The sequence below is a fragment of the Manis javanica genome, chromosome 1 (genome assembly GCF_040802235.1).
Source record: "Manis javanica isolate MJ-LG chromosome 1, MJ_LKY, whole genome shotgun sequence".
NCBI classification, from domain to species: domain Eukaryota; kingdom Metazoa; phylum Chordata; class Mammalia; order Pholidota; family Manidae; genus Manis; species Manis javanica.
In genome coordinates, this window is record NC_133156.1 from 467,291 (window position 1) to 478,704 (window position 11,414).

At 47.7% G+C, this 11,414-nt stretch overlaps 1 protein-coding gene across 1 annotated transcript; it reads left to right on the top strand.

Annotated features, from left to right (window-relative positions):
* Positions 1-263: 263 nt before the first annotated feature.
* On the top strand, positions 264-11,414 carry LOC140848386 (uncharacterized). The gene is made up of 4 exons (XM_073231536.1): positions 264-411; positions 2,258-2,424; positions 8,042-9,830; positions 11,284-11,414. Exons 1-3 carry the CDS (start codon positions 264-266, stop codon positions 8,933-8,935), a joined length of 1,209 nt encoding a protein of 402 aa, XP_073087637.1. The 3' UTR covers positions 8,936-9,830; positions 11,284-11,414.

The window sequence follows — 11,414 nt, forward strand, 5'->3', positions numbered from 1 at the left end:
CCTGCGTCACAATATGTCACAACCTAATCCCCTTTTGGCTCTCAAGTGGGACTTAGTGTCACATGATGTTACCCAATCTTTGAAACGTGGGATGTAAGGGGAGGGCTTAGCTGTGTGTTTGGGTGTGTGTGGGGGGGTGAGGGTACGTTTGTTAAGGAAATGCTGTGCCATTGCTTTGTGTTGGAAAGCAAGGCTAAGTTTGCTTTATAAACTCCTGCGGATGGTTTTCTGGAGAAAACCTTTGGAATTCTCCAGTGTGACCAATGGCCTGTGGCATAGCTGAGGGCCCCAAGAAGGGGTCCTGTTTCTGTGAGCGAGGTGTGCTCTACACTGTCTGCATGTCACTCCCACATTACTGGGGGTTCTCAGAAAATAAAACCTCCCTAGAAGTGAAAGCCTGGGAGAATGGAGGTAAGCTCTAAGTGGCTGCCTTACTCGGACTGCTAGAGGGCAATAGAGCCTGATTCCTAAGGCCCTTGGAGCTCTGATGATGTGAGAGGTTCCCCTCGTCTGTATTCCTGGTCCCTAAGTCACGCTCACCCCTGGACAGGGAGCCCCACCACTCGGTGCCTGCTCACTAAGAATAAGAGCTTTGTACCCTGGGAAAATCATCTGTGTTATGACCCTGTTCTTGGCTGTTTCAGGAGGTTCTTCTGCAAATAAGCTGAATTACCATTTTGGTTTTTTTGCAGGGGAGATGCCCAGGTAGTAAGAGCTGCTCAGAGACAGCATGGGACCCACAGGGATACTCAGACCAGGTACTGAGGCTGTCCCACCCTCTGCACTGCCACGGGCCTGTGCAGACGATCAGAAATGTGTCTCCATGGGGCAGGTATGTGAGTATGTGAAGGTCATGCCGACTGATGGAGCTCATCTCCTGGGCTGTGTTATTCCCACTGGAACCCAGACCACCCTGCCATGCCGCCCCAGCCCCACAGAGGGCCTGCTCTCAATAGCCTCTCTCTGGGCTCCTTGTGGACAGTTCGCATGCCCTATGGTTCAGTATTAGAGCAGCACTGGGACAGTGGGCTTGGAAGGGGCCCTGTTGTAGCCTGGATTTGGCATTGATTTAAGGTGAGCTGGGAAAGGGGGTTTGTGAACCATTTGGCCTGTCTTGATTCCACCTTGTATCGCAGAGTGTTAAGGAATACAAGAGAATGAATGAGCACACTGGCTGGCCCTGGCGGAAATCTGTCCCAAGTAGTACCTGCATGGAAAGGTGGGCATGGCTGGTCAGCTGCTGAGCAGCCAGAACATCTATCTGCTATAGCTCCTTGTGGTCCCAGTCGTGGTAAGCCACGGAGATGGGGGGCCCAGCACTGAACATGTCATATAAGGAAAATGTCTTAGAAGGCGTTCCTGCTGACCTCTCCAATTCTTATCTCCCTAACCACCCCAGCTGGGAGCCTGTGTTGCTGTGACTGAGGTGGCAGGTCACAGGTAAGGACTCCCCTTCTTCCCTCCCATGCCTGGATGCCTGGTGACCTAGGCCTGGGAGGCCTGGGCTTGGCTCTGTGCCTTAGTACCAATTTCACCCTGACTTTGACATAAACTTTTCTGGGTGAGATAGAGCTGGGCATGTAAAGGCTGACCAGCTTCTTCTGGATCTGGATGCACCCTACCCTCTGGGACCCTAAACTGCCCAGGGGTGGAGACTCTCTCTAGGGACCCCAGCGGAAGGCATTGGGCATTTTGATGGCTAATACTGCTGTCTTCCTGCCTGGTGGTTTGGTCTTTAGTGCTCACGGGAGGAACAATTGTTGTGCCCCTCAATGGCAAAAGTCCTTATTACACCCCAACCCCACACTGTCTGGTCCTGTATCTACATCTTGCACATATTGCTAAAACTAAAGTTTATTCATATGTGACAATTCTTAAAAATCTAAACTAGAGCTACTTAGGTGTACCCTGCTGATCCTTGTAGAAGAAAATATTTTTCTAACAGATGGACTCTACCTGGGCTGAATGTAACTATGCAGATCACTGGCCCCAACTAACACGTGTAGTGCCTGGCCTGTCTTCCTGCCCTGCATCACAACCCTTACTTTTGGCCTAACAAAACCTAGTGAAAACTTACTTTGGCCTTTCAAGTAAGTTCTCACTAGGTTATTTCTCACTGAGTTTTTGCTATACCAAAATAAGTATTGTGATGCAGGAGTCCATGCATCCAGTCTGCTGGGCTCAGCCCACTAGAATGAAAGAGCTCTTATCTGACAAATCTGTGAAGGTATTCACACTCCTGTCTCTGTTTCTGTAGGAGAAAGCCATCCAGCACCAACTCCTGAAGATGAAACAGTGGCCTCCAGGAGCGGTCCTTCCCTCCCAGCAACCAGGGCCACTGAGGCAGGAACTCTCCTGTCAGAAGACACCAGCCTGTCCAGTTCCTGCAAGAGAAGCCAACCTCAGAATCCCAGGGAAAGGGAGGTCTGTGCAGAACTCCCAGAGGGCAAGTGCCCAGGGGAGAGGCAGCACTGGGCACCCCTGCCTCAGTAGTCTGTGCTTCTTTCCTATGTACCTAGGCACCTGAGCCAGGTCCTGTCCCCCTTTACAGGTAAGGGGTTGCAGCTACTAAAGGACAGAGAAGATATATCAGCTCCCTCCAATTCCTGGCCAAGTTCTGTCTGCACCAGAGCACAGTGTCCTCTACAGGCATGAAAGCCAGGTTCTCAGGCATCATGGAATTCAGCATGTTGATGTTTAAGAATAAGAAAATATGAAGAGCTCCCCAGTCATACTAACACTGGTCCAGCTGTTCCTCCAAATGCAAAACACTGCTGCTGATCAGAGCTATGCGCCCACAGATTGTCCAGCCACGTCAGAACCCCGGACACACACAGGTGCACCTACCACCAGCTGTTCAACACCCCACCTCGGCTGTCCTGCTGAGTACTCCACCTAGGAAGAGAGGTTCAGTTAGTTTCTCAGCCTGAACAGCCACGCATTCTACTCTAACAGTGATACACAAAGCTTTGAAACATTAAAATATCAAAATCAGAATTCAGGTGTCTTGTGTTCAGTTATTTTTCTCCCTTCCTCAAGCTTCCAAGGCTTAAAATTCCTTGGATCTGAGTTTTGAAGATTCACTCCTCTGTCACAAAGACCTCCCTTTATTTTTTACATCTTTATTGAGATAAACTAATATGTCTATTGTAAGTTCATTTAATTTGAGGCCTGCGCTTTATATAAGACTTGCTCTTCAGAAACTGATGTCACTTATTCCCCCCAGAACTTATTTTGCCAACTTGGCATTTTAAAGCATAAGTTGTCTGGATGCTGGGAGTGAGGAGGGACTGGCTGGTTAGCACCTCCCTCCTACTGTGATTTACAGAAATCCCCTCACAGAATGTATGGAACCCCACAGACTAGAACTGAACGCAGCCAAGATGCTCATCTTTGGATTAGACCAGCAAGAAGCTTTAAAAAATAAAAAAGCAAAATCAAGTACACACAAAATCAGTCAAGGGATACACAAAAAGTACAGATTATGAGATCTAATTGTGGAGGAAAAGGAAAAAGTACCTTTACATTGTCTTTCAAATAGAGTAATCAGCAATTTAAGATAGCCTATTATAAGTAAGGTAGCTATCCTTGAGCCTTTGATAACATCAATACTAAAGCCTACAGTAAACACACTCACAGAAAAATAATAAACATAGAAGTCCCATTACACTAGAAAAACCATCCATAACAAGAGAAGAGTATGAGATAAAGGAACAAACTGCCAGAAAACAATTAACAAAATCACATAAGTACACATCTCTTAATAATCACAATAGATGTAAATGGACTGAATGCACCAATCAGAAGAGAGTGGCAGGATGGATAAGTTAACAAGACCTATCTGTATGCTCCCTTCAACATATCTGTATGTTAACTTCAACAGACTCATTTCAGACCCAAACACACACACAGTAGAAGTGAAGGGATGGAAACAAATATCCCTTGCAAATAATAGGGAGAAATCAACAGGAGCAGCCATACTTATAAGACAAAATAGATTTCAGAAAAAGAGTGTTATGGGATATGAAGAAGGACATTGCATAATGATAAAGGGGTCAGTCCAACAAGAGGACATAATCATAAATATTGATGCACATAAATATGTGAAACAAATACAGAACTAAAGGGGTAAATAGATTATGCCACATTGATTTTAGGAGACTACGCCACTCACAATAATAGATCAACCAGTCAGAAAATCAACAGGCAACAAACAACACATTACATCAGAAGGACTTAACATATCTACAGAACATTCAACAAAAAAGCAGCAGGACACATATTTTTCTCAAGTGCACATGGAAAGTTCTCCAAAATAGATCATACACAAGGCCACAAAAACAGCGTCAATAAACTCAAAATGATTGAAATTGTATCAAGCAACTTCTCAGACCACAAATGCGTGAAACTAGAAATAAATGACACAAAGAAAACAAAACAGCCTACCAACATATGGAGCAATACAGGCTCACCTGAATACATAAAAATAATCCCAACTATACATTCTCAACGTACAATTAAAGAAACCAGAAAAGGAAGAATACTGTACCTTTCAGCAACTATCTCGGGAGCCTAACCGAAGATTCAAAATTGTGTTTCTTACCATAACGTTAACCTTTCATCGGCACGCTTTGGCACTAAAGAAATACCTTCTTAGACATACTACTTCTTAGCCCTGAAGATCAGGTTTTATCAACCACTGAACAGCCCTTCTGTCACAGGGAAGCCAGGACCAGTTCTGCCTGACTGTGCCCATTTGTGGAGCAGACTGTGAGGAGGTTAAGTGACTCCCATTCAATGAGGCATCCAGCATGGGGCAGGGGACAGACAGCAGAGAGGAAGGTAAGACAGAAACGTCCTCCCACACACACACCAAGGAAGCAGCCAGAGCAAGTACAGCTAAACTGGAAAGTTACCTGAAGACTGCAAAACAGACCATCCATTCGTGGGGAAGAAGACAAGACCACACAGAACAGGGTAAGGTCGCAGTGCCATGAACTGAGCAGGACAGAAGCCCTTACTCATTCCAGCCCACAGGCGGCAGGAGAAGTAACAGAGTGATCTGGGGATAGATATGGGGAAGGCTGCACAAGTGGCCCTGGAGATGTGCTCTGGGAGCATGTGTCCACACTGCATTGTGTTCTGGTGACTAGCCGGGCTGGACTCCAGGGGCAGGTAGAACACTTGAGGAGGCTGAGATTCCAGCCTTTGGGGAGGACAGGCACACTCCACCAGTCCTGAGACCCAAAGCAGAGACAGCAGTTTGAAAGCCTTGCCAACAGTGGGAGGGGTACCTCCCTAGCCCTTCCTCAGCTCAACAGAGCAGGAACTCTCGGGAGGTCCAGACACTCCATCCCGCTTGCTGGTGGCTCAGCCCCGAGGTGCTTCCCAGCACACCCCTCGCACCAGCCAGTCTTCAGGCCTATCCTTGCTCCGTCTTCAAGCTACATAACAAAATACAGTAATCTCTTCAGGCCTATCCTTGCTCCGTCTTCAAGCTACATAACAAAATACAGTAATCAAAACAGTGTGGTGCCAACACGAAAACAGGCTCAGAGATCAATGAACAGAATAGAGAGCCCAGATATAAATCCATGCATATACAGTCAGTCGGTATACGATAAAGGCACCGTGAATATACAGTGGGAAGAAGACAGCCTCTTCAACAACTGGTGCTGGCACTACAAGTCAAGCTCCATGTAAGGGAATGAAACTGGATTATTGCATAACTCCATAACAAAAGTAAACTCAAAATGAATTAAAGACCTGAATGTCATGAAACCATAAAACTCTTAGAAGAAAGAACAGGCAAAACTCTCTTGAATATAAAAACAAGAGCAACTTTTTCATGGACACATCTCCTCCGGAAAGGGAAACAAAAGCAAAAATGAACAACTGGGACTATATCAAACTAAAAAGCTTCCGTACAGCAAAGGACACCATCAGTAGAACAAAAATGCATCTCACAGTATGGGAGAATATATTCGTAAATGACATATCTGATAAGGGGTTGACATCCAAAATAAATAAAGAACTCACATGCCTCAACATCCAAAATGCCAGTAACCCTATTAAAAAATGGGCAAAGGATATGAATAGACACTTCTCTAAAGAAATTCAGATGGCCAACAGGTACATGAGATGATGCTCCACATTTCTAATTATCAGGGAAATGCAAATTAAAACCACAAAGAGGTATCACCGCACACCAGTTAGGATGGCCACTATCCAAAAGACAAGGAAAAGCAAATGCTGGCGAGGATGTGGAGAAGGGGGAACCCTCCTACACTGCTGGTGGGAATGTAAATTAGTTCATCCATTGTGGAAAGCAGTATGGAGGTTCCTCAAAAAACTAAAAATAGAAATAGCATTAGACCCAGGAATTTCACTCCTAGGAATTTACCCAAAGAAAGCAAGATCTCAGATTCAAAATGACATAGGCACCCCTATGTTTATTGCAGCACTATTTACAATAGCCAAGATGTGAAAGCAACCTAACTGTCCATGAGTAGATGAATGGATAAAGATGTGGTACATAACACAATGGAAAACCATTCAGCCATGAGAAAAAAACAAATCCTACCATTTGCAACAACATGTATAGAGCCACAGAGTGATATGCTCAGTGAAATAAGCCAGGTGGAGAAAGACAGGTAACCAAATGATTTCCCTCATTGTGGAGTATGTAACAATGAAGCAAAAAGGAAGGAATAAAACAGCAGCAGACTCACAGACTCCAAGAAGGGACTAGCTGTTACCAAAGAAGAGGTGTGGGGGAGGATAAGTGGGGAGGGAGGGAGAAGGGGATTGAGGAGTATTATGATTGCTACACATGGTTTGTGTGTGGGGGGGGGGGGTCACAGGGAAGACAGGTAGTGACTCTGTGGCATCTTGCTACACTGATGGACAGTGACTTCAATGTGGTCTGGGGAGGACTTGATTATATGGGTGAATGTAGTAACCACAATGTTTTTCATGCGAAACCTTCGTAAGAGTGTACGTCAATGATACTGTAATGAAAAATAAATAAATAAATAAAATGCCACGTGGCACAGCACCCACCACACAGGTGCTCCTGAAGCCTTAACTGTTTTGCTACGCCTTCCTGATCCTTCCAGGAAGACCCCAGTTCGGCAGACGGATCTCCAACATTACTTTCCAAACCTAGGAAGGTGCTGCTGTGAGGAAATGGGAAATCTGTGACTGTAATCACCCAGTCAATTGAACCTTTATGGCCGCTTTCTCATAGTTTGTCAATACAGAAAATACACTCCCATGTGCTGTCCTAAAACAGTCACCATACAGATGTCCGCATACCAGAAGCCCCAGAGGCCCCTGCTCAGTGCGAAAGCCAAGTAACTCCCACACCGGATCCAGGAGTGGGGCAAACAGAACCCGGAGCAAGGGCCTCCAGGCGCAGCACAGCTGCTCCACCAGCTGAGGCAAGAGTTCCGGGGCTTCCACCCCCTCCTGGAGGACAAAGAGCCTATCCGTCAAGTGGCACCTCGTGCACACTGGTAATTGCACCACAACAAAGAGTCTGCGGAAGTTACAATGATTAAAACCTGCGAGCCATCCAGGAGGCCAATCAGCAGCAGCTGTTCCCGGAGAGCGGTGGCCAGCAGGCCAGGTGATCTGACAAATGCTGGGCACCTGTTACACCTGCTAAGTCACCAGCCATGCCCCGCTGGGAAATGCCCGTGTCTCATCACTCTGGCCCCCCACTCAGCTCTGCTGTGCCCTGGGGTTCGCCTAAACCTGGGTGCTGCCTAACTGCCCCCAAGGCCTAGGCCCCATTATCCCCCGCCATCCCATTGTTTCTGGAGTGAGGCTGCAATTCCCGAGGTTCCTCCCCTAGGCTGAATCTACTGCCTAGGAAACCCCAAGCTGAAGGCCCAGCACAGACCAGGCCTAGAAAGCAAATCCCACTGGGCCTTGACTCTGGGGCCTAGGAGGAAAGGGGCGCCCCGCTCTCGGGTGTGCACAGGGTTTCCTTCCCCACCAGCTTGATGAAAGACTCCAGTTTATCCTCTGAGCCCAGTTACTCTCCCACCCACAGGTCAGGCTCGCAAAGAAAGCGGGGACCCCGCCACTCACCCACTCACCGGCGGCGCCTGCCGAGGCCCAGCCTCCCTTCCTACATGAGACCCCGCAGAATGGGGTCACGAGGGAGAACGCCGCACACACCAGCTGTGGCGCCCAAGGCCCGTCAGCCGCCCGCCCCGGCGCCCCTGCGGGTCGCGCCCCCTGCCGCGGAGGTTCCGTGCCGTCCCCAAAGCCCGCGCCCCCTGCAGCGCGGGTGCCTCCCCCGCCCCCGGCGCCTGACCCCGCGCCCCACTTACCGTCTGGGGCCCGAGGCCGTCCCGCGCCGCACTCCCGGCGACACAGCGGCAGGAACGCCTGGCCCCGCCCGCGGCAGCGCCAGGGCCTGGGCCCCGCGCACGGGCGCCACGGGCTGGGGCCGCGCTCGCGGGAGACAGGGCGGGAGGGGCGCGGCCCGTCGCTCACTGGTAGCCCCGGCGGCGCGGGGCGGGGCCAGTGGCCCGGGAGGCGTTGCGAGCCGCGCGAGCCGCTGGGAACTGGCGCCTGCGGTAGGGGGGCCTCCACCGCCCTTTCCGGCGACCTGTCCGGGCCCCGGGCCCCTCCCGCCACGCACGGCCGACCTTACCGGAGGCGTCCTGGCCCCGCGGCTCTCCGGGGGGCAGGGCGGGTGGTCGGCCTTGACCTGCACGCCAGGCGCCTGAAACCCCCTACAGGCGGACCGGTCCTGCAGGGCTGCGCGGGGCCGAGGGTCCACGACCAACACACTCAGAGCCGATGCTTCGTTGCTGGTCCTCCGACCCCACTTTGCAAAGCGGGTCTTCAGTGCAGGTCTCCGGGCCGGTCCCCGCCAGCACCCCCTCTCCGGCGCCTGCAGCCCCGCGAGCCTGGATAGAATCAGGCCTTCCTGCCCCTGGGTGGGTACCCGAAGCTCTGAGACCTCCGACCTCTTGGCTGGCGATCAGCAAGCTGCAGAAGGGAAGAGTAACAGCGCAAAAGCCCTACAAAACACCATTCCCTGTCCAGTTTGTCACCGCGGGGAGCCTAGGGATCGAACTGGGGGCCAAACCAGAGGCAAACATGATCCCTATATGGTCAGAGCCTCGTTGGACTGCGAAACTCTAGAGGTCAGTTTATCCAATCGCTGCCATTACGGAGGAGACGATTGGTAAAAACAAGAGTCTGTGACACATTCTCCAAGGCACGGACCACCCTACACCCGCGCACCTAGCTGAGTGGGACGTGCCTTCTTCCCAGCACACCAAGGAAGTGCGGTCTGATTCTTGGAGAGGACACCATGCAGCTAGAATGTGAAGGTGGCAAGTAACAACGACAGTGTTCAGCAATGAAAAGGAGGCAATAAAACACCAAGAAAAAACTGAATTTCTGGGGCCTTCTTAAGTTTTACTTGCAACACACAATACTCCACAGCCCTGTCCTCAATCCTGCGTCCTCAGCAGGGCCGCTGTGGACCCATCAGGACCACACTTTGAAGACATCACAGTGCCATATGCTCCCACCACTTCTTTCAGTGCATGGTGTTTTCATTGCTCAAGCCAATTATAAAGACCCTACCCCTTTAACAAAAAACCCCTAAAATATCATTGATTTCTGCTGAAAGGTTTTTGCTTTAGGAAGAGATTTTTCAGCTCCTTAACGGTGTTCAGTGACACAAGAGAGCACTTCACGGTTCTCAGAACAGAAACCGGTTCTCCTCTCAGGAAGGCCCTAAGCTAGTGGTACCTGGAATTCCAGCGTGGTGGAGCGGGTTCCAATCGCCGCTACGTGAGGTTAGAGATGCATATAAAAGACAGCTTCATTACTGTTATAGACAGTGCACATCAGCTCTTATAATCATACCAGCCGAGGAAGCCACGGACGTTGGTGACATAAGGAGAGTAACGTAAATGACATTTATATGCCTCTAAATCACTATATTCTTTGACTTACTCTTTCTTCGTGACATGTGTTCTCCCTCACTCCCATGTGTCCCCCCACACATGACATCTTGTCTTTTAAATCTCCTTTGTCAGCCTGTGGTTAAGCAGATTAATGCCCTCACCACTCAAAATAGGTTAACGTTAGTGTATCATAAGTTACAATACACTCTTCCATAAAACAGGCATATTCTAAAACTACCAGTGGGTGACAGTGAAGAATACAATGACCACTAGCACAGTTTGGTGGCACCACCTTGATTCGTGCTGAGGAGCCAGTGGCGTTCCCACCCTTCCTGTTTGTTTGTGTGCTTGTTTACCATCAGTGCATATGTCAACATAACAAAAAGGCAAATAATGGTTTGGTATTATTTTAAAAACAATTTTCATCCTGCAGACCCACTGGTGTCCACAGACCCATCTCCAAAAAGTTTCAGATCCAGAATATAAAGAATCTCACAACTCCATAATAAGAAGCAAAATGACCAAACTTTTAAATCCATTAAACATTTGAACAGCCACTTCACCAAGGTAGATACATGATTGTCCAACAAACACAGAAAGAGATTTCTGTATCTGTAGCTGTCAAGGAAATGTGAATTAGAACCACAGGTAGACACAGCTTTATAAGCATTTAGAAAAGCTGAAATTTTAAAAATAAAATTAATAATACCAAGTGTTAGTCATGATGTACAGCAACCAGAATTCTCATCTATAGCTGGAAGTATCTGAAATAGAAAAACCAGTTTAGGAAAACAGCTTGACACTGTCTTATAAAACTAAACATCTACCTAAGGTATGACTCAGCAATCTGTCACCTAGGTTTTGACCAAGAGTAATGGAAGCATGTATTCATAAAAAGACTAGTACATGAATTTTATAGCAGCTTTATTCGCTCTAGCCCCAAACTATAACACAGATGTTCATCAAAGAAAAGAAAAACATTAAAAATCATAAAATCCATAAAACATTAGAATAAAAAGGTACAGGACCAATATTAAAGCTATAAAACTTACCAGATTTTTTGGATATTAAATATATTTTAAATATGTTATATATTATGTTATAGTGATATTTCTATTAGTATTAATAAAAAGATATACATGTTTGTAGATAGACCTTAATTTCAATAAACATTTAAAAAATTACCTGAGCAGAAGTAGACTCAAAATTGAAACACTTTCTTAAGTAGTGATGTACATAACTGCCAAGTGGGCAAATAATAATAAAATGAAGCAGTTAACTACGATGAAGCTTTGTATCAATGACTGATACTAAAATTGTTGTCCCCATGTGTATCCAACAGCTGCAGGGGAAATATACCCAATGATAACGTGCCAAGAGCTATTAGCCTGGAAATATTTCAAGAAAGAGGTGAAACTGAAGCAGCAAGTTGAAAGAAAAAGAAACATACATGGAGGACCACTTATGTGGCAA

Coding starts and splice junctions, on each gene's coding strand:
- LOC140848386 (XM_073231536.1), top strand. CDS start 264: ATGGCCTGTGGCATAGCTGAGGGCCCCAAGAAGGGGTCCTGTTTCTGT. Junction 412..2,257: donor GAAAGCCTGGGAGAATGGAG/GTAAGCTCTAAG, acceptor CTGTTTCTGTAG/GAGAAAGCCATCCAGCACCA. Junction 2,425..8,041: donor AGAATCCCAGGGAAAGGGAG/GTCTGTGCAGAA, acceptor CTCTGAGCCCAG/TTACTCTCCCACCCACAGGT.